Source organism: Fringilla coelebs (genome assembly GCF_963513975.1).
Source record: "Fringilla coelebs genome assembly, chromosome: Z".
Lineage (NCBI taxonomy): Eukaryota > Metazoa > Chordata > Aves > Passeriformes > Fringillidae > Fringilla > Fringilla coelebs.
In genome coordinates, this window is record NC_140031.1 from 36,904,201 (window position 1) to 36,931,479 (window position 27,279).

The 27,279-nt window shown below is 37.6% G+C and overlaps 1 protein-coding gene across 1 annotated transcript in view; it reads right to left on the reverse strand.

Annotated features, from left to right (window-relative positions):
- RASEF (RAS and EF-hand domain containing) overlaps nt 1-26,300 on the reverse strand; it is a gene marked incomplete at both ends in the record, with an annotated part of 28,530 nt that extends 2,230 nt beyond the window's left edge. The window contains 15 exons of the mRNA XM_084224636.1: nt 35-154; nt 1,000-1,114; nt 2,068-2,149; nt 3,056-3,203; nt 3,298-3,435; nt 4,451-4,685; nt 7,408-7,499; nt 8,920-9,004; nt 9,848-9,916; nt 10,637-10,752; nt 11,260-11,337; nt 12,335-12,430; nt 14,914-15,004; nt 15,787-15,933; nt 25,933-26,300. Of these exons, the coding sequence (XP_084080762.1) occupies nt 35-154; nt 1,000-1,114; nt 2,068-2,149; nt 3,056-3,203; nt 3,298-3,435; nt 4,451-4,685; nt 7,408-7,499; nt 8,920-9,004; nt 9,848-9,916; nt 10,637-10,752; nt 11,260-11,337; nt 12,335-12,430; nt 14,914-15,004; nt 15,787-15,933; nt 25,933-26,300 (1,980 nt within the window). The remainder of the gene's footprint in view (nt 1-34; nt 155-999; nt 1,115-2,067; nt 2,150-3,055; nt 3,204-3,297; nt 3,436-4,450; nt 4,686-7,407; nt 7,500-8,919; nt 9,005-9,847; nt 9,917-10,636; nt 10,753-11,259; nt 11,338-12,334; nt 12,431-14,913; nt 15,005-15,786; nt 15,934-25,932) is intronic.
- Between the last annotated feature and the right edge of the window lie 979 nt (nt 26,301-27,279).

Here is a 27,279-nt window from a genome sequence, read left to right on the forward strand (position 1 = left end):
ATTTTATACTAATGAAGGTACACTTGGACCTTACCATAGCCAGCTTTTCTCCATAGTTTATAGGCACACACTTTTGCCCTTGTTCTGTAACATCTTGACGGAGATCTGCCTTGTTTCCCACCATCATAATTGGAATATTCTCGTGAGTTGCATCCTGTAAGGAGAATTTTATTTCCTTATTGCTAGAACCCTCAGAATACAAAGAAGTGGCTAGCATCGTCATGTCATATCAATTTCCTTTCCACAAAGTCTTGCATATTAGTAGGAAAAACCTGACAAATTATGAAAGCAATGCTGTGAACTTTCTATAAACCACTCAAAATGTAAGCAATCAGCTTAACTATCAGCCTGTGTTTCCATTCCCATAAGCCTCGTTTCCCAAAAAGGAAATTAATGTGTTAAGTTAATCTAATGGAATTGGTTACTGCATCTAAATGCTGTATGACAAAATTACTAAGGGAAAAGTAACCAACTCCTATACTATGACTAGAAGAAAATGCTTTCACAGCATTAGACCAGTATTTTGCTTGCCACTTTCCCTCCTATTAAGCATCCTGAGCACAAGAGAAAAAATCCCTTGCAATAAATGCAAATTCAAATTCAAATAAAAAACAAAGAAGTACAAGTAGAAATACATACTGAAAATTTCACTTAAGCTATAGCTAATTTACAGAATCTAATATATTGGTTTAAAATGCAAAGACTCCGAGGAATATTCAAGCCATCCACAAGAAGGTATCTGAAATGTGCTGCCACAATAATTTCCAAAGGAAATGAATGGGAAGAGTGTCATTGCACAACATCCTTTAACACAAAAAGATGCATCAGATTGAATTCTGAGTATGTCAGGATACATTTAGGACTTCCATATAACTTTATTTCTATAACAGCCTCCAGTCTGGATAATTACAATTTACATCCAATATAATTTTATAAATAAAAAAACTAATCAAGCAGTGAAACATAGCTTATAAGTTCTAACATATGTAAGGGTCTTACCTCAATCATATCCACCCATTCTCTCACATTAATAAAGCTTTTTTCACATGTTACATCATATAGCAGTAAGACACCATCTGCTCTTCTGAAGTATGATTTAGCAATACTTCGAAATCTTTCAGAAAAAAAGAAAAGATTTTCATAAGGCCACATTATCGAATAATAGTTCAGTTTAATATCACTAAGATATTAATGGTTCCATGATTCTACGATTCACCTACATGTAACTTCCTAAACTGATTGCTCAAATTACTTCCTTTGAAAAAGATAGAAATCCAGTAAACTTATTTGAGGACTTCATGATCAATCTTTGTCATGAACTTTATACAATCTACTCAACCAAGTACAGTAACTCGGTATTTACAATGGATATTAAGATATTCTTCACAAATATTTTACATGAGAAGAAGAATGATTGGATCCCTACCTACATAGAGCCAACACAAATCTTGGTCAATGAACATATTAAACTGACTTCCACAGCACTAGATTAACCTCTTAATAAGCCCTAAAGTAAAGATGTCACAGGATCCTGAGGAAACTTTACACAGCATTTTGAAGAATCATGGATATAAATTCACCAATATACAGAGATATTTTTAGCAAAATTCCAAAGTCTTTGGAAAGAAGTTTTTATATACTAAATACAATGCAAATCAGAACCATGATTTTCAAGGTAAGAACAGAAGATGGGGAGGAAGGGAAGGGAATCCCTAAGAAAGAGCCTGCTTAAAAATACAGGTGTATATGAACAAAGAAAGCTAAAGACTCAAAACAGAAGAAACCATACGCATGTATTCCATTATTCAGGACTGCCAAGGAGGGACACACAGATTTAGTTCATTAATCCTGTGGTGAACCTCAACCATTTCTCTTGATACCTCAAGCATCATCAAAGCTAACACATAAACAGCTGTCTTGAGGCCTCAGCAGAGGAAAATTGCATCTGTTTACAGTTATTTACATATGGACCATACAATTATTGGGTTTTTCCAGCTAGATGAAAAAAGGCAAATGACATTTACAAACAAAAGAATTCAAATAAGATAAGTGCAGAGGATCACTAACCTCTCCTGCCCAGCTGTGTCCCACAGCTGTAACACTGTAGGTTCTCCATCAACAATTAGTCTTTTCATTTGAAAATCCACACCTGGAAAGAATCATATGTATAGTCTAAAATAACCCATCAATAATCTTAAAGAGACCACAAAAAAATTAAAAGGTAGGGGCTATATACAACAGTTTATCCACAATTCATCTTTTTTTAATAGGTTATGAGATTTCAATCAGTCATGCCCATACTTCTGAAATGCAATAATCCCCAGAATGTATTTGCCTTTTCGCAGAAGAATTGATACAAACCGCATCCTGAACAACAAGTAAGATCTCTCACTGCTTTATTTCACTAAACAGTTTTATCAAAGAAGTGAAAATGTTTTATAAGAAACTTGATTTCAAATACCAAGGAAGAAAAAGACAAATTGGAAAAAAAATCCTGACAAGAGGCAATGAAACAAACTTGTAAGTATTATTTGATTGGAAGATAAAATCCAGTCTTTGGAATCCTTAAGACTTAAGTTTGTTAGCTGACAAGTATACTAATATGCAGAAGAAGTCAGTCAGAAATCCTTCTAGCTGTATTTAAACCAAAGCTTCAATAACACTTTGAAGAAATTGCAACAAAAATAGTAGGAAAGACATCAAAGGACAGTATGAAATACTAAAGAAAGACAGAAGTGTTGAGAACATGAGAAAGCAATGAAAAATGCAGAAAAACTCATACACATACCAAAAGTTCCTTACACTGATATTTTTCCTCTGGTGCCTTGTGCAGAAAGAGGCTTCATAAAGAAAAACTAAATTAGACCAGTACCTTATTTTCCACTACAAACAGCTGTTATTACTAAGCTTTGGTACTCAATTAGGTCTCACAGCCTGCATGAGAAACTGTGCGCATATCCCTAGCAAGCAATCACAAAGGCAAGTCTTCCATCCTCTTCGCTGAAAAGTAACAATGCAATTCATTTCAATATTTTAAGAAGAACACAAACTATACCCAGAGTTGCACTGGTATTGCCTTGAAATTCATTCTTGCAAAGTCTCATTAGAAAGCTGGATTTTCCCACTGCTGCATCTCCAGCAAGAACAATCTTGTAAGCCTTCTCTGTATTGGGGTATTTTGGAGTACATTCAGTTGCATCTGACTGAAAATAAAAATAATCTCTCTGTAACAACTCATAAAAAAACCTCACCCCTCTGTATCATTCTTTTCCATTTTTCCCCTGAAGAACTGGTTACCTGAGGGGCGAGAGCAGATATGTGTTTCCTCGTTGAAGCAACTGAGCTGCTTCGACTAACTGGTCGTGAGGGCTTCCAGTCTAAAACTGCAGTGCTGTTAGCAGGACTGTATGCTTCTTCATCTCTGATCTCTGGAACCTGAAAGTATGAGTTAGTTCTCTGGTGAGAAAAGTATGTTTTTCTGTAAAGGCTAAGACTGATGAAAACATTTTAACAGTTTGGATTAAACAGAGATAAATGACCAGATACAGCTGTGCAATTCTAATCAAAATATTGTGATAATTATGTTCTCATTCATTTCTGCTGTTTAGTATAATCCACATTTTGTCTTTTAACATTTTTATTGTTTGGCATCCATTCTTTCAGTACTCTAATAGAGGAAACTAATTTCTATAAGAAAATTTCAGCTTATAACATAGTCACAATAAACAATTAGGACAATCATTTATTTCAAAGCTTATTTTGCAAACATTATGAATTTCCCCAAAAACATCACTTTCTATGCTACTACTACTCAAGCTAAATTAAGCAGAGCACAGCTGTAGTGAACATTATTCATAGCAAAGTCTCCACAGAGATTAATGTCTATTGAACACACAGCAAACAGTTTACCTTAAAAAAACCCTCATATTATACTGTGCTTGATATTTTTACATGTAGTCCTCAGAAACTCTTTCAATGTTACTAACAATAAAACAGACACAGGAACATCTTCTTCAATTTTTTAAATTCTCCAAGACTTCAGCCTGTAAGTCAATGCATGAAATAACAGTATTCTATCTCATATGTGCTTTTTTCTCCACTGCCACAGCACAGTAAGAAGACGTGAATAGAAACCTATTTTGTTTCTATCCACTTTTTTATCATTAGAAAATGAGCTCCTTTCTGCATACAGTTTAACAACCTTCAAAAATTACATAAACTTCAGAAATTAAGTTATTACCTCAAAAAGGTATCAAAAAATGCAAATTCAAAAAGAGGGCTACTTTTATGTTCTCAAAAAAATGTTCACTAATTAATTTAAATACGTATGACCCAAATATTTACTTTTAATTGGCCCGTGGGCAAAGATCCATTTTATTTTAAAAACAGGAAGCTAATTTTGTCTCCAATCAAAGGCTTTTCTCAGAGAAGAAGTAAATCTGGCACTTACATCTGTATCAGAAGCATCACCACCAAAGCCTTCTTGCATACATTGTGACCTTTGAAAAATCCTTTGATGCCTATATTCCACTTCTGAATCATACTCATTTAAATCTCTCAGAGTAGACAAACCACTGTCAAAACAGCTCTCAGGTAAGCTGTCAACTTCACAGTTTATCCTTTGCATCGGGTCACAAAGTGCTAAAGAATCATAATCTTCATCGACACAAGACGAATGAGATGACCTAATAAGAAAATATTGGAGGGGGTCAAAAAATTATTCCATATTACAAATACCAATAATAAATAATTGCTCTTCCCAATAAAATCTGAGCCCTTCTGGAACAGTCAGTTCTTAGAAATGCTAATGTTAAGTTTAAGACATATGTCAATCTCTATCTTGCCTTTATAAAGAATTTCTTTCTCAATCATATGCCTTGGGAAGCTCAGATCAAATTATTTAATCTGTGTTACTGATGATGACTTTCCAAGTCTCAGTTATTATGACTATCTGTTGATTTTAAAAAGCCTATCTAAAAAAAATTCAGAAAGTGATGTACTATGAAGACATGAGAAAAAAGAAAAATACATATGATGTTTTAGCAAATTTTAGCCTACTCTAAGACATAAAACGACCTTGACATATTGTATCTCATTTAAATGAATGCATTTGTTCACAGAGGCACACATGGCAATAATAAACAGCTATAAATATAGAAGATGGAGTAGCCAAGTTCAGGAGATCAGTAATGGTGGAAGAAGTCACTGAATAATTTTCTTATAGTTTGATAGACTACGCAAAACCTAAACTTTTACACAGAATTCCTCTCTTTTCCCTTAAACTTCCTTTAAAAGTCTTTTTTTTTTTTTTCATTCTGGATACTGTAATATATAAAAATATGAATGCTGCTACGACAGTATAGGTTACGGGAAAAAAAAAGAGTTTATTTATGCAAATAAAACCACAGAAATAGGAAGATTAATTGAGTGAATCCTACGAAAACCAATCTTATAAAAAAGCAAGACAGGGACAGGCATCAACGAAAGTGAGGCAATAAAGGTCTCCAAGTCATAGCAGACAAGAGAGGGTCTGGCTTAGCCCTGTTGGGAATGGATGTGATGCACTGACCTGCTAGAGCAGACAAGGTCAGCATCAATCCTTGTAATAACAGCTTGCTCCCCGGGGGGCACCCCTGTGATGGCACAACACAGGAGAGTACACTGGGGAAAATCACCAAATTATGAAGCTGTTACTGAGTCGAATTCTTCCCTGCACCTGACCAAATGGGGGTGACAGTGGCATCATTGTCCTATGCAGTAACATTCAGAACCATCTAATTTACACCCTTCAGGCTAATGAATAATCACATGAATGCATGTGATCTTTGCTGTAGGATATCAAAGCACACATGGTCTTTGTATTCATGCACTTACTCGCCTATATTAAATCACTGAACTACTGAGGAAGAGTGCATGTTATAACAAAGTTAAGCTTGTCAGGCATTCCATGAAATGAAGCTCTTAAGTAGGCAATTCTCAACTGCACTGAACTATGAATTCAATGCTGGGAATTTCATGTATGCTTAAAGCAAGTTAGACCAAGATGAATGTTACAGACAAAAAAAAATCATACATTTTAGAACAGATTTCTTAAAATATATTAGTATACAAACCAATACCTCTTAATGCTGATCTGATGTCAAGAGACAAAGTACTGAAAACAAACAGGTTTTGGGACATTCACATCTCTTTTTGTCTTTTGATACTATCAAGTCACACATGTTAAGACTAAGCTTTATTCCTCCCACATAAACTTTCTTCTAAAGTGGTTTGTATTTCTCACTTTTGTGGAAATGCAAGGATTGCACCATGTGGCATGTACTAATGAATATTCATAAAGAACAACATAACAAAGCTCCAGAGAGGTTTTAGTTACTCCCTCAGAAAATTACTGAATGTAATATGCAACTTAGAGTGGATACCTCTAAGAATTTGCAGAGGGTCCAACATTAGGGAATTGGGTTTATGTGCATTCAGAAACAGGAAAGCACTTTTGACAACCAAAACTTTACAGCCAGCAAACACATCTCACATGGAGACAACAGAATAAGAAGGACACTACTGAATGAATGGAGATAAGTGTGAAGTTAATTTAATTCCTATCCAAGACATTTTTCTTTCTGGCAGACTAGTAAGACCTCTATTAGAGATCTCTCTATGGTTTGGAATACCACTGAAAGAAAAAGAAGACAAAATAATCTATCAATTGAGTAAGGACACATATTTTTGCTGATGGATCTGTTTAAAAAAACAAGAGTGAAAGCATAACATGACTGACAGCACTCAGGGTTGCCTCCAGTACCCACTGTCTTCAGTGTGTCTCTGAAATGATGAGGAAGTTGTGATCAACAATCTGTATCTAGTAAGTACAAAAATAAATACCTCTGGCTATCTAATTGCATTTAGATAACTTAGTGGTTTTGTACTCTTATCCCATTAATATCCAAGTGCATCCACAACTCTTGCATATCAGTGTGAGATTAGGTGATTTGAAGAATCAGTCCCATATTTGTACTAATTATTATAGGGGAAAAAAGGCACACAAGCTGAACATAAAACCAAAAATTTTTATTTCCCAAGTACAGAGAAAGGCTAACAAAGGTCCTCAGAAGAGTTTTATAGTTTCTTGGAGACAAAAAGGCTGAGACTGAAACTAGAATCAAAAGAGGCAAAGACCAGACAAGAAGCTGTCTGACCTTTCTGCAGGTTTATGGCTTCTACTGAAGAGGAATATCCTGAGCTTTCTGAAGTAATTAAGAAAACCCTATTGACTTTAGTATATTTTGGATCACATGCTATGGTCACACATTACTTTTAAATCAGACAGAACTATTGTCTGACACTTAACACTAATCTGTTCTTCTAAGACAAGCCTTTCTCAAACTAACAAAAGCAAGCCCGGCTTACCTGTCATACCGTGGATTTAAAGGAGAATGGTCACCATTAAATTTAGGACTGCTTCTAGAAATGGTACTTCCAGGTGAGGTATTTGCTAACCGCTGCAACAGACAGACAGTAAATGCATTATAACTTTGATGAACACAGAAGATTATATCTAGATTTGTTGAGAAAAAAAGTGTGCATCATCAAAATTACAAATTGGATGTATTTAATATATGTTTCTTTATTTTTTTAATATATATATTTAGCTACTTACATTTAGTTAAACCTCATACTTCACATATGACTGAGGGTCAGAAGGCTTATTACCTATAGCATTTAGGCTTCACCACTGCCTTTATACTGAACATACTAGACATGTTCAACTACAAAAGACAACAGAATTTCCAGGAGGATGATTTCATTGACTGCCTCAAGACTCTGAAATGGTAAGCTTTGAAAAGTGATATTTATACCATGACATGCTGACTACTGAAAAGAAAGGGGAACTGTCACTAGCTAAGCTAGTTTCAGAAGTGTACCTCCTAGTTCCTAAGAGAGATAATGAGGGAAAGGTCTCAACTAATAGCATGTGATAAAAGTATTCTGTACATTCTGCTGTGCCTCCATACATTTATTCACTGGAAACAGCTTCTTCTGTCTTCTATGTAATATTCTCATTTATATTTCCAGGCATGACAGTAGGAAATGGTATCCATTGTTGCATCTGTAGCTTGTGTCAACAAAAAGCAACAAGCTCTGGTAGCTTGTATCAACAAAAAGCACTTATGTTCATTGATATGGAATACTGCAAACAGGCAGTGAACTGACCCTTATTTTCCTCCTTCCTGTCCAGTATTGTCTTTGTGAGCCCATTATTCTGGCCCCATCCTTCTAAAAAAGCTGCTTTCCTCATGATGCCCAATCATTAGTTTTAAGAGTTTCAACAGGTTTCACAGGATTGCAAAATGACAGTGTAGAGTAGGTTTTTTCTTACTTTCAAGCCTTCAAGCCTTCCTTTCTCTAGTTTGGAGGATGTCAGGTGACATTTGCTACAAGATACTCCAATACAGTTCTGAGAGCCCAAAAGGATCTGACTAAGGTCTCTATAAGTAGTCCATGCTATTCATTTTCCCAATGACTTGCCTGGACCAAACTTTGAGTTAGGTTAAGATCTTACTATTAAAAAAGGGCAGTTTTCTGAGAAAGTGTGTTGTCAGTGGTAGGACACTCCCATACATAACACAAATACATTTCCTCAGCGCAAGAGAAACTCTTGATTTATTCACCTCATTGAATATCACAGACTATTAAAAAAATAGTAATTTTCCAAAGCACCTGGAAAGCACCTATGCTCTAACAAAACTTCCAATATTTAACAACATGTAAGTAAAATCTAACAAAACTACACAGAAGTATTCCCACAGTGAGTCCACTGAAAAAACATCAGTTTCCTCAGTACCCAGCGAGGTACCAGTTTAAATGAGTTGCTGATTCTTACACCTTCTATGACAATGAAACAAAATCATAAATACATACCAATGATCTGTTGTACTTGCTGAAACTGTTTTCGAGTGCACTTCTTAAACCATCGTTGCTGTCATGTAATTTTCTATTAGCTGATCTAACAAGGAAACACAGTTTAACTTGTAGAACTCAAGAAAACATAAAAAACTCCAAAAGAAAAATTTTCGAAATACTTCTACAAAAGCCCTTTTTTTCTTTAGCTAAACACTAAAGAGTAACATAAAACTAGAAACACACTGACAAATAGTCAGACAAATAATTTGAAAAAATCACTGTGAATTTTAGGCTTCAGTGGCAGCCCAGGGAGCCCATTTTCACTTGTACAGCATGGTCTCAAAAAAACCCCAAAAAACAACCCACACAACAAAACAACTAGTCCAGCCATTTCTGTACAAAATGACTACCCTTTAAATATTGTTGAGGTGATTCTGAAGACAAATATCATTAATCTGCTTGAAATAAAGTATTTGTTTTAGGATAAGGATATTAAATAAAGATATAAAAAAATCTATTCATTGTGACCCTTCTTGTGCACATATTGTATAATACTGCACACTTTTAGTACTTTCCAGACAACAATAAGACAGGGAGTTACTGGAGAAGCAAAGCCAATAGAAAAAGGAGTGAGGCAATAATTTTTATGATAGCATGGATAGACTCAAATCACATTCAGCTTATTAGAAAGAAATGAAAGTTAGGGGGGCTAAGAAAAGAAATGGAAAGAAACCAACTGAAGTGTTACTGGGTCAGCACCACAGTAGAGTTAATACCACAGTAACATTTATGACAGTTGAGAACAACACCTTTTATGACAATATAGGCCATTTCAGTATTTTCACTCAGAACTTTTCCCGAAATTTCAACCTGATCTTTTGCATACTTATCCCAAATGTGGTGGGACAAATTTTGATAATAAAAAACTGAATTTCTAAAAACTTACTGAAGTATTTCAATTTGTCTTTCCAGATTATCTCTGTCTTCAGTATACTCTCGGATAATTTCTAGATCCCTGGGGAAAAAAAAAACCAAAACCACCAAACTTAAATGAATTTATACTTAACAGGATATTCTTACATTCTCACCATATTGCCTTTGGCAGAGTTTACATTTATGCTAAAATATGCTGAGAGCAGTTTTATGCAAAGTAAGACCATTTGGTGACTTCATTAATCTCTGCATTATAACTCAACAAAGACTGTGAATGAAAAATGAAAATTGTACAAAATAACCATAGGGATTGTCTCCTTTTCCCTTCAAATATAATTTGTATTATCTGACAATAACCATACAATGAAACTCCCCTTTATGCTCCTTTTAAAGAGCAACTAGAAGTAGCTTTCATTCATTTTAGAAAAACAAATGGTTAAAATAGACATGGAAAGCTTCCAAAACTATTCTCCCTAAAATTCATACAGATCATCATGCGAGTGCAAGCCATGAAGAAAAAAAAAGTCTGATGCTGTACTGTTGTTTTATTCCTAATAAAGTCCCACTAAAATCAGTGGATACTGTTGTAAGATTGAGAGAGTTTGCATCATAGCCAGAACTAGCTCTTTCAGAAACCTAACAAGAAAAATCAACAGCATTGATGACATGGTATCAAACATATCCCTACCCTTTAAGGCAAATTTAGAAAATAACCGTTGCCAACTGCATACATAATAATTACATCAGAGAATAGATTTTGTTTTTTCCCTTGTGAAAATATTATCCTGTAGAAGTAACTTACCTCTCAGTGTTCAAAGACTGATCTGCATACTCGCTTTTCAAGGTATCTAATTCACTCTGCAGAAAAGCTATATTTGTTTGCGCTTCTAAGAGATCTTTCTTAAGTCTCTGATTTTCCTTCATAAAAGGAAGATATTAGATGTTAGCTGTCATAGTCACCTCCACAAAATGTTGATATATTATAATTGCAGAATAAAAACCACAGTTTTTAAAAACCCAAGTGACATAAAAATGAAACACTAAAATTTGGCATTGGGAGGGAAAGAAAATGAAGGAAGGCTAAATCAACAGAGAAGTCATTAAATTAACAGGCAAGAACCTCTTAACCTTTATTTTTCCATTCAGTTACAAAAAAAATGGGACCACATAATCTCAAGCCATTTCTAAATGTCCCACATAGAATGCATAGACATTTAAACAGGTTCTTTTTCAACTTAAAAGATCCACATACACTTACCCATGACTTCAAAGGTTTACTTTCTAGATTACCATTACTAAATGTTAAAAAAAAAAAGGAAACCAACAAAAAATCAAACCCCAAATCTCCACAAGTATAACAATCTGTACTGCAGAAACTAAAACTGAGGCTAAATAAATATGTGAACAATAATAATATTCTCTTACCAGCAACATATCATGTATCCTTTTTTTCAGTTCAACTACATCTTCCCTGTGATTGACATATTTGGATTGCTCCTCCAGCTTGAAGTATTAAAAAAAATAGATCACAATTAATGTATTGGATTGTTCCGATTAAAAAAAAATAACCTTATGTAAATCACAATAAATAATCCTTAAAAGGTTTTACAGTTACTAAAGTTTTTAAAACACGAGAGTTTTTCCAAATGTACTAGCAGACAGCATAATTTTAAAAAATCACTGGCTTTCTAGAAAATTGATATGCATTTTGCACTCTTTAGGTATAAAATATTTATAGCTGGTGACACAGAAGACTGCTGTTAAGACAGAAACAGAGATAAACACTCACTTTAAAGAAATTATAAAAAAATATTACTACCCCAGCTATGTAGTACTTGGACAAGAAGCTCTCATCTTTCTTGTAAGAAATTTCAATTTCTACAAATGCTCTTCTTAGTTAAATTAAATACAAAACCCAAAAAATATACCCACTTTGCTTTCTATAATTCTGCTAAAACTTACAGCAAAAACCAAGGTCAAAATTAAACCCAAATTACAAAATATCCCCAAAATCATTACTATCTGAGATTTCATTTTACTTTATTACTAGGTATCAAATTACAAGATCAGATCGCAATTGAGTTCTAAAAGGGCACTATACTTAAAGTTGGATACTACAAGGCACTATCTGTAAATTACTATGTCTGGGTTGCCAATTCCATCTCTATTTATAAATTAAAATACTTAGTGGCAATCTATTGGACTATTTCTAATGGACCAAATATAAGACTAGGTAACTGTAATGTTAATAACCAAATGGACCTAGAAAACTGTTAAGCTAGAGAATTTAGGTAATAGTTGCTGCTCCCTTTCCTAAGTATTTCAACAAATTACACAGTATGAATACAAAAGCACAGAATGTCAACACAACCTAAAAATTATCTGCAGTTGCCACTTACTAATACAAATTAAATTAGAAACCTACAATTATGATTATCCATCTTGAGGGAGGCATTTCATAAGGTCAAGATCTCTTAAAACTCACCAGACTTCAACTCACCTTTTTAAGTTTTTTTATTGTCACCTGAAGATCCCCAACTTCAGTGTCATACTGGCGCTTCAGCTCATTTAGTGCTTCTTCAGCTTTTTGTTTCTCCTGTAACATTTTCAATCCCATTAGAAGTTGAGACAGATTTCAAATGTTTATCAAAATATTCATTCACTGGTTTGGAAAGCACATACTTTTTGCTTAGACAAATGTGTCTTTCCATTCTGTCGCTTCCTTAAGATCCATAGGTGCTGATTCTGAAATTGCAGTCCATTTCTAAAACACTCAAAGAAATAAAATGGTGGCATGAAAGCAAAGATATGGGTCCATTCAGTGTTTTTCATTTTTTCATTCATGATTCCTGTGCTTAACATTCTCAATGTCATTTGCTTTTTTACTTCTGTTTTTCTTTTTAATTTTTTTGCTTGCCAGTGTTAGAAAATTACAGACCCATGTCAGTAAAAGGCAAGCAGATGACAGCATCTCTAGTTTTAGATAAATGGTATCATCCCAGAAACAGAGAAAAGGGGATGGTTTCACTGCTGTCTACTCAATACCACCCACATCATCAGGATGGTCTCAGCAGATGGAAATGGAAGCAATGTCATCTTTTACCAGGGCACATGGCAGGGTGTGTGCCTGTGTTCAGAGACTGCACCAAGAGCTGCTCACAGGGATGTGGTGTGCTTCAGCCACTCCCCAGGGACTCCAGTTTCACAACGCAAGAAGTCAGAACGCAGTAGTGAGAAGTGGAGCCAATGAGACAGCTTGAGTTTTCACAAGGAAGAGGCAGGCATAGATTTTGCTTAGAATTCAGAATTTCCCATAGGCTACATTGGCATTCATGTGTTCAAACAATAATCCAAGCAATCAATTTAAGTTGGATTCTCCTACTGTTGCCAACTACATAGACTTGTAAGTATTGTTGGGTAACTATTTGCTTCCCTTGAAGAAACAAAATACAGGATAGGTTCATGCAGAAGCAGGTGTCCCAGTGGCATGAGTGAGATCACTCTGACAAACAATAGCCTTGATTACAGACATTAAGATTAATGGCTTAGTACATTCCCACAAAGTAAATAACTTAACATTTACACTCAGGGCGTTTTAGTAGGTGTGGTATGTGGAGCTAGGAGCTACAAGGAACACTGGGGAGGGAAAATGAAAAAAAGCCTTGTGAGAAACAAGTTAATAGACCATCTTTCATACCTATGGCTAGATGCAAACAGTGATTGAGAATACAGACTAGATGTGGATAATACACAGAAGATCGACTTCTGCATAATGCCAGTACATAACCGTAGATGTTCTCACAGTAAGCAAGCACACACATCCCAGTCCTTTTTTCAAAGCAGTGAAAAAGGGTATTCAGTGCTTTTTTCAGTGATTTATCACTTTTTTAGGACAGTAATTTTTCAGTGAAAATGTATTTGTTTTCTAAACATTAACAACTTAGCTTCTCTGAAAGTGAAAATTTATCTCTACTAAGAGCTGCATTACCACTAGTTAAACATATTAAACCACACTTTTTTTTGCAGGTGTGATATCTTTAAGATTTTTATGCCATTATATTTTGTTTCTAGGAACACAATAGGCTTTTATGGTGTGGTAGGACTGTTTTCTCCTGTATAGGAAAAAAAGCTATTTGAAGTAAATCTATCAGAATACCATTTACCTTCACATATCAATTAGTGTGAACTACTTAAAATCAGCAAGTTGGCAGACAGCACTTTGTTACTTCTGGTTCTGCAAGTACTCTGGTGAAAGAACCCATAGCAAATATATATAGATGTTCAGTATACCACGTGTCTGACCAAGCAATAATTATGCTCAGAGTATATGTTTTAATTAATGAATTTCTTATGCCCTCATTAAAACACTTTCACAAACTGTTATGCCCATATAAAGATTGGCTTATCTTAAGTGAATTCAAAATGAACCAGGGAGCTGGTCTTGCTCCTTTGAATTATGCACTCACATGTGGCTCTAACATATCTCTCCCTGGGTAAGAGAAGAGGATTTTTACTCCTTTTCATATAGACTGCAAGTGGGTTGAAACAACAGCTAAAATTGAACAGATCAAAACAGAATTTCCCATTAAGTTTGAGGGGCCCAGGCCCTCACACATTGCTATCACAGTTACTCTGTCTTAAGTCTCTAAAATGTGGTTGCAGGAGTATGGAGGAAAGAAAGGTCATTAATCCAGATATACAAAGCAGACCCAAATAATCAAAGCATTAAATTATACATAAATTATTTTATAGGAGAAATAGATTGCATTCTTTAGTGCTGAAATAGAATTTTCGCCAGTCTGCTTCCAATATTAGTCTCAGAAAGAAACCCTTCTTGACCAGTATGTTCCAACAAAAGGGAAAGACTTTTTTTTTCTTGGTTTATTACACCTAAGCAGATATTCCTCTTTAGGAAAGCATTAAGATCATTCATTTTTTTATCTCATGTATAGCATTTTTTCAGCCAGGCCCTGCCTACAGCAGGGTCAGGCCATCAGGATCAAAACCACGTACATCAATCCTGCTTAAGATCACTGAGAGTTCAGTAAGTATGAAATAGTGTAAATATAAAATACTCACTTCCTTTTTAACTTTATGCTCTGCAGCCTGTATCCGTAGTTCCATCTCTTCCTCTAACTCACTGAGTTGAACTGCTGCTTTGTCCTGGGCTCTAAAATTTAGAAGAAAATCTTTTCTTAGGAATTGCCCTCCATCTTGAAAGAAACACTGTGTGAAACACATCTGCCCACCTCAACTGAAACAAATTAGACAGAAAGACAGGGAAACAGTTTAAAATTGCCTAGACCTTGAAACTGGTGTGGCTAGGAACCTAAATCACAAATTATTTTGAAGATACTGGCCAATCAGATTTTAAATAATAGCTGCAAGCTGATGATTAGCATTAAATACATCTGCATTTTTAAAATTAATTTACAAAGATGAAAGGTGCCCCTCGTTATCCTATGAAGAGACTTCAAAAGCAACTTGCATCACCCACACATAGAAGATCTCTGTTCTGAGCTAATCTGTTTGGTTTTGGCAGTTATTTGAGACTGACAGTGCTAAGTAGTTAAAACAGCTAAATACAATCATTGAAGCTCATGAAGCAAAAAAATGATTCCTGAAATGAAAGTATAGTGGACAGGTATGATAAAACTCAAAGCTGCAGCCAAGGAAGAGGAGTCAAAATGTTTTAAAGCATTTAACTAACAACAGAGTCTACAAAAATTTGGTCCAGAATTTATCAAAAATATGAACAGGCAATCATTTGCAGGCTGCTATATGTGCTTATGCACAAGGGTATGCACACAAACTAACTTCAGAACTCAGTTGACAGAAATACTTTGCATGGCATATTTTGGCATTAACTCTCAGTAGTTTAATCAAAAAAAGCATGAGAAGAGAAATAAAAAAGAAACCGTAGAACTGACCTAGAAACACAATTCACTATACCTTTTTACCGCTATAGCCAGAGTTTCCATTTCTGTGCTTTGAAGTTTGATCTCTTGGATGAAGTTCTTAATGACATGCTCATATGGCTGGATTAATCTTGGTTCTGCTATGTGTATGTTCTGATACAGAACACTGACCTGCTCTTGTCTGAAAAAGAGAGATATACACATTTTAATGCACTTACTTAGAACAATGTTCTATTACAGGTTTGAGAAACTTACTACAAGTTAAGACATTCCCCTCTTTGCCTATTTTTAAAATTTAGCATAGTAAATACAGGCTTTCCACACTCAGCACAGTATGTCTAAATTCTTTAAATTATGTTTACCATTTCCCCTTCTCTGCTTTAATATAGCTACTGAAAAAAAAAAAAAAAACAACAAAAAAACTGTCTAATGAAGTAGTGTTCTAACTTCTGTTCATAGTGAATGAAGAGAATGCCACTGGAATAACCCACAATGTATATCAAGTTTCTTGATTGCTCTAATGTGAATCATAATCCATGAAGAAACGTAAGATTTCAGGAGGTGGAAAAGGACTGAAAACGGGTATGAATGCCAACTATCTAAGTTAAAAGGGGAAGGAGATAGAGGGAGGTGGGCTGTAGGCAAAATAAGAATACAGCTCTTCAGTTTCACATAAATTATTCTGGTCTATATCCAAATAAATTTGTCATTATAAGAAGTTAATTCTGTATATGACTCTCATATGAAAGATTACAGGCATATCTCATGAAGAAGAAAGCAAACATTTCTGTTGGTATTTTAGTTGTTGAAAGCTCTCCTGAAATTCATTGTGAAAAGTTGCTTCAATGCAGGAATAGTATATTCTGATTTATAGTATTTAATCTGGACTAATTTACATAGATTGCATGCTGTTATAATTGTCAGAGCAAAGAACCTTTACAAAATAAAAAAAAAGAATAGCGTAAGAGCCAAACCACTATTACAAAGTCTACTACATAAATAGCACAGATTTTAGTTCATGCCACTGGTACATCATGCAAACCTTTATTTTACATACTAGGTTCCAACTCTGGGATTACATTAGGCAACGTAGCAGAAAATATTCTGTAACACAATTTAGCTGTCCTAAGGAAAACTGAATGAGAGTGACATAGATTATATGCTAGAACATGATCACATATTTAACAATTGTGCAATTCAACAAGCGTATATTCTCTTCATTTTTTCTCACTCAAAGCAATTCCACAGGCTTTGATTATTAATGCTGCAGTAATCTGCTTCTTGCATGTGATTTCTTCACTGAAGGTCTAATTTACTTTATTAAAACAGTACCACAACTGTTACTATAGCTCAAATTCCCTTTTAAACAATTTAACAACTTCAGGACACTGTAAAACTTGCTTCCAGATGAAATGCTGACATTCATTTTGAGATAGGAAAACATTAAACCAGCACAAAGAGATAAAGATTTACTGATGCCCTAGAAATTTCTGTGTTTTTGTCTTGCAAAGGATTTCGTTTACAAAGGCTAATCCTGCATTACCTGTATTTAGTAAGTTAAATATCTTCCAATGTATGCACACAATTTCTTTTTCAAAATGTATTCTAAAGAGAGTAATATTGAAATTCACAAACAGTAGCAATAATGAACAGATTTATCTGATCACCAGAAGCTACAAACTCTGTATAAATAATGCAACATTAAAGAACTCCTCAAATGGGTATTTATTCAATTAATTATTTGCATTTAAAAAACTGTTAAAGACATTTCCAGAATCCACCTGGAGGCCTGGGATCAATACTGGAACCAGTCTTGTTCAACTTGACCCAGATGAAGAGATAGAATGTACCTCAGCAGGTTTGCTGATGGCACTAAACTGAGGGAGTGATGATCCACCTGAAGGCTCTGCTGCCATTCTGTGGGACCTGGATAGGCTGCAGGGCTGGGCAGAGAGAAATCCATGAGTTCAACAAGGGCAGGTGTCGGGTCCTGCACCTGGGCAGGCACCGCCCCAAGGGCCAGCACAGGCTGGGGCTGCTCCCAGAGAGCAGCTCTGTGGAGAAGGAGCTGGGACTCCTGGTGGATCACAAGCCATCCATGAGCTGGCACTGCCCCTGTGGCCAGGAGGGCCAAGGGTGTCCCGGGGTGCATCGGGAAGAGCATGGCCAGAGGGGCGAGGGAATTGTGCCTCTGCTCGACCCTGGTGAGGCTGCAGTGCTGTGTCCAGTTCTGCTCCTCAGTAAAAGAGAGACAAGGAGCTACTGGAGAGGGTCCAGCAGAGGGTCACAAAGATAATTTGGGGTCTGGACCATCTCTCTTATGAGGACAGATGGCAGGAACTGAACCTGTTTAGTCTGGAGAAGAGAACACTGAGAGGGGATCTCATTAACACATATAAGTATCTCAAAGGTGGGTGCCAAGACAATAGTGCAGATTCTTTTCAGTGGTGCCCACCAACAGGACAAGGAGCAATGGCCCTAAACTAGAACAGAGGAAGTTTCACCTCAATATGAGGAAAAGTCTCTTTGACATTGAGGCTGGCAGAGCACTGGAAGAGGCTGCCAAAAGACATTTTGGCGTCTCCCTCTCTGGAGACATTCAAAACACACCTGGCCAGATTCCTGTGTAACTTGCTCTTAGCTGACCCTGCTTTGGCATGGAGGTTGGACTGGAAGACCTCCAAAGGCTCCTTCCAACTATAACTACTCTTTTCAAAGTATATGCAAACCTGAGATCAGTTAGTTAAAGCATGGTGATAATAACACCAGATTGTGGATCCAATACCTGTATGGGCCACTGACTCAAGATTTGGCCTTCATGAGCCTTGTTGGTCCCTTCCAACTCAGAATATTCCGTGATCTGGAAATACACATGCCTGAATTTAAGCTAGAAATCAGAAGGTCTGTGATGCTGACCCTCTGCCACACAGCTAAGTCTGATTTAAGATGCAGCAGTCAGAAACCCAAAACCCCAAAATAGTTACTGTGAGGTTTTATTCTCCCTCTGTGATTAAAAAAAAATTTTATATTTCATATCCCTTTTTAGCCCAATGACCAGCTACCACACAGTTGGTTCAAAATATTTCAATGACACAGTTTTAGGAAGCAGTACTTAGGCTTAGGAAGTATCCATATCCAACATCGATACTACCACAACCATGCAGGAGTCTGGAAAGGTCTGAAAAGATCACAGCTGGTCACAAACTCTCATTGATACTTATGTGAGTGCTTCTACAGCAACAATACAGGACGTCTCAATTAAAAAGTAGACTCACAACTACTACATCAATCCAAAACAAATCACAAAAAACCACCAAACACAACAAGAAAACAGATGAGAAATCAAAGTCATGCAACAAAATTAGCAGTATTACTTAATCACCTATGATTTCAGGAAGACGTAATACACTTTCATGAATTGGAAAGATTGTCAGAGATCCAGTCACTCCAAGTATCCATGAATCCATGATGAAGGTAGCAGCAATTATATGGACTCTGCATCAACATGCAGTAAGTATTTAAAGATTATTCATTCCAAATTGACATTTTTATATTTTTCATCATTCCTCTGTTTTCACATGCTTAGTGAAATATCAGTGACACTGCTGCAGTAGGGAAGATTAGCTGCAATGAATATTGCCCAATTTGTTTGATGTCACTTCTTCTTGAATACATGCTATTTCTTTCTTCTAATTCATTAGTTATTCAAAATTAATTATCAAAGAAGGTTTTACAAATTTATTTCACCAAGCTGACTAGAACTCTAAATAGTCTGTCCTTTTGCTAGACAAAATGTTTCAGCAAAACTAATCTCAAATGCTTGGACTTGCTCTTTAAAACTGGTTTTCATTGAAATCCTAAATTCATTTTCCAGTGTGTTTAGCTGCACATAAGTTCCACACTAACACAGTTGTGTTAGGGTGGGACTTGAAGGTATTCACAAATACTAATTTGTGAATAAAAAAATGCATAGAAAGAGCATTTTCTAATATACGGCATGAAAGTTTGTCACTTTATTCATCTGGCACTATAGATTTACTACTCATCATGCATGCATTTATTTCTGTTGCCTCTGCAAAGTGCAGACACCAAACACTAGTAATCCACATAAAGTATAGCATTGTGGCCAAGGAATAATTTGGCTTTTCCTTACCTCATCTCAAAGGTTTTATAGCATAAACCATCTGTAAAATTAGTACTTAGTAAGAGTAATTAGTCAATATTTGCACAGCTTCACATGAGTTAACTTAAGCAAAGTTACAGTATTCACATAGTTTCAGAGAGAAACCATGTGAATACTGTAACTTTGCTTAAGTTAACTCATGCAAGAACTGCATAAAGAAAATAAAACTGCTCTGATTACAATGCAATTTCTAATATGATAGATTTAAAATACCATGGTTGAATAAAAGAGGAACAAAAGGGAAGCAGAGGGATGACCCACACCAAACAAACCCACAACACTGATTTTGGGGACATCAGATATTTAGATTATATTGTGTTATAATTTCCTTTAGTTTACACAGCTGTATTAATCCTTATCAAGTCATAGTATTATTTCTGGCATTTCTGCTGATTGTACAGTGACCATTTGCCTCATAATCCACACTCTGGACGCAGTTCAGAGAAAGATGATGGAATTTTTCGACAAATAACAACTCCAGAGTTGCTCAGTATCTTACATGTGCTCCCTGTGTAGTCATGAGAAGGAATATGCTGCATTAGACAGGCCACCCAGTCTGACCCTAAGGGTAGTACTTGGTTTTAGAACACTATGATCCCTTTCTACTGTAGGTCAGCTGCTAAAACTGCTCTGATCACTTGTAGAAGTTCTGTTCTGGTATGGACATGAAGCGATGAAGCATAAGGTGGTCTGAGCTGGGAAGGTCTGAGCTGGGTGGTCAGAACAAAACAAAGCTCAAGCACTACGCATCTGATAACTGTCCTTACACTGGAGGCCAACAGCTTATGTGTGCCCGCAAGAGATCGACAAGTACTTTTTTTCTGAAAAGCAGACACATTGGATATGATACTGTAGCAGACAAGAACATGTAGCAGAAAAGAACAACCAAATCCGATACAGATTGGAAAGGATCTAATTTTGTCACAACTGAGTGAGTGCCTAACACTTTCTCTAGATTAAGTGCCTGAAGGAAAAATAGATTACACAGAACTTTAACATGGCGTAAAATTCAAAATATTTATGAACTTGAAGCACTATGGGCTTTTTAATACGACCTTTTCTTTTTCTGTATCTGCCCCTTCAGAAACAGGCTGCATTAAAAGAAGACGATCAAATCAGTAAACCCCGGATGAGACAGCCCAGCCAAGGTCCGATTCCAAGAGGAAAGATTTTTAATGTTCTCAAAGCATGAATGCTGTTCCCTTAGAGATGTGATTTAGAGCCAGCGGAGCAGCAGTGGAAAAGTCTGTGGGACAGGCAAGGAAAGATTAAGTCTGTGGAAAAGGAGAACACCTCAAAGACATTATGGCAAATGATTGCATGATGATACCAGGAAAATAATCCAGGAAAATGAATGCTACAGTGCTTAAGTTGGTTGGTACAAATGCTGTTTTGATTAAAACAAAAATCAGAAGAGAAGCAAAACTTAAGGTAGCTCAGAAAGTCTTCTAGCTCGCAGAAAGGCATTCACCACATTTCCAGCAGGGCACATCTCTCAAACCCCTGCCATGATATGTATTAAAAGACAATACAACATTCCCACAGAAGAGATCCCCTCTCCAGCATGGTGGTGAAAAAAAAGGACAAAGCAGGTTTTCCCCAGGATCTGCCTTTATCCCCTCTCCATGGAACATGCTTCAACTTCCAAGGAAACCTCTCTAGTTCTGACATCATGATTCACCATCTCATGGAAGTAAACACAAATTGCTGACAAAAGTTAATACTGTGTTCTTTATTGACTTTGGCAAAAAATCCATCCTAATTTATGACAGCAAGAGCAAGACAGGTTTTGGATGGGTTTTTTATGCACCAGAGCTTCTCTTCTTTGCTGTAGTACAGCGGTATATCCCATGAGCATTGCCTGTTTTCACAGTTTAAGTAGCACACATTAAGAACAGCATGCTTTTCTCATTTTATCACATCCCCCAGATCCACATTTTCTATACAGCTCCAGATGAATAGACTGGGGGCACACTGTTATCATAATCACATTAAGAGACTTTGGAATTGTATGAAGCATAAAATCTCACAATCAGGCAGCACTGAAATCTGAGTCTGATGAATAGTCAGCTTGGCTGAAACTACAAGGCACACAAGTAAAACAAAGACTAAAAAAGCAAAGCAATGGAGTATGAGGCCTCTCAGTGGCAGCAGATTTAATTCGAAAGAGGGATATAAACTTTCTGCTTCAGATTAATCCCCCCATTCATGCTCTAATTAATTTAGTTCATTTTCCAATAAGATTATCCAATTTGCCAAATATTGCACAAAAGTTGCCTGGTAGGGCTTAGTCTTTTTGACAGTCCCAAACCTTTGTTCTTCCTGACTGGAATCTTTGACATTGAAATTTAAAAATCTGTTTTCCAGGAAGTTTTTTTTCCTGTAATTTATAGAGAGAGAAATGCCATAGCATTCCTAAGTACTGGATTTTTCTTGTAGTGTCAGAGGATGTTAGATTATTCCTTGTTCAAGCTGAGGAATGGAAAAGGATTGCCATTAGGGAGACATTCCCACACACTTAAAGGAAAACATCTGTCTATAAGGAGCATGGAGGGAACCTTTTAGTCTTGCCACTGAAATTCAAACAGGGATTGGAAACAAGAAAGAATGCAACAGTCCAATAATCCCATCAAGGGCTAAACACTTCCAGTGTGGCAGAGCACTGAAGCACTCATTGTCTGGAGCACCAAAAGGTAAGTTTCTTTTTTGTCAACTCCTGTACCATTGCAAATACCTCCTAGAAGAATAAACTAATGAACAGGGCTGACATCTCAATAAAACAGATCTCCAGCTGGCAATTCACTATAAACATATATAAACTGAAGGCACTGCATGATTATATGTTTAATTGCATGATTCTGCATGATTCTATTAATTAATTCTATTCCTCATTAAATGTAACAATGCAGAAGGGTAGCTGCATTTTAAATAAAATTAAAAATAAACAAAACAAAACAGCAACAAGAAAAAAAAACCAACAAACCACCATTTGTAAAATTCCACTAAAGTCTGACTTCACATATTAGGTTATCAGCCTGCAAAGACCTTCCACCATTTTTTTTCCTAGAGGCAAATTGCCCACCAAGCACAAGAAAAGGCTAAGACAAACAATACTTGTGATTCACAGTTACCACCTAACCAAGAAATCTAACTTAATTTAGTCAAAAAACTCTGTTCAAGTGAGGAGGAAAGGAGCAAGGAGTAAAGAGACTCTAAAATGTGACTCTGCCTGTTTAACTGCAAACAATAAAAAAACAGCTTCAGCACAGACTTGAATATTTTGAAGTATAATCTTAAAGGACTGTGCAACTGATACACCAACAGCAGAGGTATGAACCATCCCATAATAAAATTACCTTCTGCAAAAAAGTAATTAAATTCAAAATACGCTTATTTTAATATACACTTATTTTCGTATCTAGCAGTAAACAATTTTGCATTAAATACCTGCTACTACACTGAGGACTGGGGCAAGGTACAGACCTGTTACTGGGTTTCACACCTCGTTAGGGAGGGCATTTATGCTTTCTAAAAGTTCAGTCACATAAACTGAACTTTCAGTTACTGAAACGGAGACGGAACTAGGTGTATCGTGGAAATTTTCCCTTTGATTTCCATGGGTATTCATTCAAGCTGAGGAGTGACAGAGATCACAGATGTTTACTGTGCCATTTTCTCCTGACTTCAACCACCCTTATCTCACTACTTCCATTTCTTATGCCTTGTTTCTCTCTGTATAAACCCCAACAGCATCAAAGCACATGTGCCAGTGTCTTGCTGGCCACAGTCTTGTGCCAGAGTCTGTGGCCACAAGGCAAAGCATTTTGAGGAACTGAACCCCAAAATGATCAAGAAAAAAATTACACAACTGAGATTAAAAAACATGGATTCCCAACTGCACTCATCTGGCTTTGAGGAGTTTCTCCTTTGTAATTACTTCTTTCACAAATGTCAATGTCACAACAAATCTATGAAGAACAATAAATCCCAGCATAAGGATGACAGCTCTTTCATAGCACTTAAGATTCAGATGTGTTCCAAGCCCATTCTACTTTTCAAAGTACTGCCTTTTCCAGAATAAAAACCTGAAGTGACAAACAACCAAAACAAATTAAATCATTTAAACAAAAGGATAAACCTCTTTTTTGAAGTCCAGCTTGTACTTCGCTTGATTTTGTTATATTCTTCTGCTTCAGATTCCTCAAAGAATTTCAATTTATTCATTACTCATGCAAGTGGTCCTAATGATTTTAGTGGGACTACTCCCGTGGGAAAAAAAACTTAACATACATTTCAACAAAAAAAAAAAGACATGGGCTACAAATAGAAAAAAAGTTGAGCTGTAGAACAGACCTAGTTCGAACACTTCGGGATGAGAGAGAAAAAAAAACAAAGGGCACACTGTATTTCAGTTGACACTGACACTCATTTAATAAATACAGCCAACTGTGAAGAATGTTAAAATCTGAACCAGAATAAGAAACATTTACATCCAATTACTGCCTATCTGGTAGTATTTAACCATCAAAACTTAGTTGTTTTCAGTTTTTATGTAAAAGAACCACAACATAAATTACATTATGTCATGATGAATTTAGCAAAACTACCAGATGCGTCTGCATAGTGGAGCCAATTCAAGCTGTTCCCTTTCCTATTATGCATTTAGACTATCAGTAAGACTATACTGAAACTGCTGATGCAAACAGTAACCAAGATAGTGAAACAGAACTATTACCAAGCGGAGACAGATGCTTTCACAAGTTACCACTGTTCATGAGTCAGATTTTTTTTCAGTTCCTATTGAGTTTCTGACTTCAGGTTATTAACTGTATCAGCAAGCTTCCAAACAGTCTTTTGTTGTTTAGAAAGCAAGTGTCTAACAAGGAAAGCATCATGAACAAATTAAAACCTGTACAAAAATACTGATCTGTCTGAAATGGGGCAACCCAATAAGATTAAAGAGTACTAGTCCAGAAAGAAAAGAAAATTTACTCTGGATTTACACATGACTAGTAGGTTAAGTAACTGAAAACTTTTCTGAAGAAACTTTTCACCTCATAATCCAAAATATTTTTAATGTGGCTGGAACCAAATTGGTACAGGTAGGAATTTAAAAAGCACTATATGGAAACAACATGGAGACATATTCATGTACATGAGTTTTTTTAACTCTCTTGACTAGCTGCCAAGTCCTGAAACTCAGATTACTTGTTTTCCATCATAAATTACAATTTTAAAATGAAGCAGAATCACCATACTTTCTATGACCAACATTTTCAAATTAATTTTGAGCACCTCAGCTTTCAGGCAGATTCCTGAGAGTCACCAAAATGCGCCTCTGTACTCTGGAACCACCCCCGTACTGACAGACCTGCGGTAAACGGGTTTACCCTCCAACAAAACTACCATCAGCTGCCTTCACTTCACTGAGACCGGGGACAAAGACTCTCACAAACTTCAGTGAGCTCATCACATAGAGGGCCATATTTACCAACACCGTTAACGTGGAGGCAGCGATGTTCCTGGTCAGCCTTTACCAGGAAAAGACTGACTGGGCTGGAATTAAAACGCTGGGGGCCGGCCGGGGAACAACACAAGGAGAAAGTTCTTGCAGAGCCGGCAGAACTTTACACCTCGTGCGTTCTAGCAGCCAGACTTTCCCACGTGGGTCGCTGGCATAACAGAGCAGAGGAAGCCAGGAGAGGTTGCACGCTGGAAGAACGGCGCTGGAAACCACCCCAGCGGGAAGCGGTGCGGAGGGCTCTGCGCACCTGCAGCCACGGGAGCGAGGGGTCAGGCTACCCGGCCGCTCCCCAGCTGGGATTGCATCAGCGCCGGCGGCGGCTCCGCCAGGAGAGCCGTTCCCGCCCCGCAGGACGGCGCGGCCAGCTCGGCAGCAGCGGGGCCGGGGTGCCCACAGCTCAGCCCGGAGACCCCGGGGCCGCGGACCCGCTCCCACCACCGGGGTTGGACAGAGCGGGCGGGTCCGGACCTTACCTGGGGATGTACCTCGCCTCGTCCCCGAGCCGCACCTCGAAGTCCTTCCAGGGTTGTTCCAGCCCCGCGGCGACCCAAACCGCTGAGGCCTCTTCCTCCTCCATGTCCTCGCCCCCCGGCTCGCTGCCAGCGGGCTGCGGCCGCGTGGCGCCGCGGAAGCCACGGGCGAACTCCGGGAAGGTGATGGCCCCGTCGCGGTCGCTGTCGAGGCGCTGGAAGATGGCCTCGGCCTCGGCCGGCTGCACCCGCAGCTCGGCGCAGAGGGCAGCGAAGTCCTCCCGCTCGATGCGGCCCGAGCCGCTGGCGTCGCACGCCAGAAAGAGGGCGCGCAGGCGGGACAGCTCGTCCCCGGCCACCTCGGGATCCATCGGCCAGCGCCGGGGGCGCGGAGACTCCGAGCGCGGACAGAACGCGATGGATGCCGCGGGCGGCTGTCCTACCTGCGGCTCAGCGGGGCGGGCCGGGTCCCGCTCCGCCCCGGCGCCCCGCGGGGCCGGGCAGGCCGGAGGCGGAACGCAGGCGGCGGCTCCTGGCCGGGGCAGGTCCCGGGCCGGGCTGCGGCACCCCCCGATCAGCAGGGCGGTCCCGAGCCCCGGCGGCCGCGCTGCCCCGCCGAGTGTTGGGGCACGGGGCTCCCCTCGGGCCCAGCGTGCTGCGAACAGCGCAGGTAACTACAGACAGCCATGTAGGGTAAAAAAACACTTCTCATCCCCCCCTGCAGCACTCAAAGGTGGGTCCTGATACTTTGCGGTCACCGTAAGGTGTTAAACCTAACTTCCGTTTTCCAACATAATAAAAATACTCTTCACGTTCATGGAGGACCCAGATGATAACACAAAGTTTGAACAGGTACATTCTGTCTGGCACGAATAGTCTTGGAGTTATACTTTGTGGGTATGTCAGATATCTCACCATTGGTGATTTATAAATGTGGACTGTTAGAATACCATCTTAAACTGAAAATGCAAAAGCTGTATTCAAACCAATAAACCAGAGGAGGCAGCTTTTCAGTGCTTTGTGAAGGATCAGTGTTTTTCTTAACAGAAGTCAAGATCTTTTCCTTGTTGAAGTCACATTCAAGTCTCAGATTCCATTTGAATCTAAGAGAAATTTTAAAATTATTATTTATTTCCCTACACTTATTCTTGTTAATGTCCATCTGCAAATGTGAATTGTGTTATACCACAGTTGTGATAAACGAACTACAAATCTAATGGTCAAAACAGCATTTCCTTATTGACCAAAACATGGCCTAATTACGTGATCTAGCAAAGCGTAAATAGTCTATCTTACCTCTCCTCAGAATATAAAAACATTCTGTAAATGGGAACTATCAAGTTCCTTTGC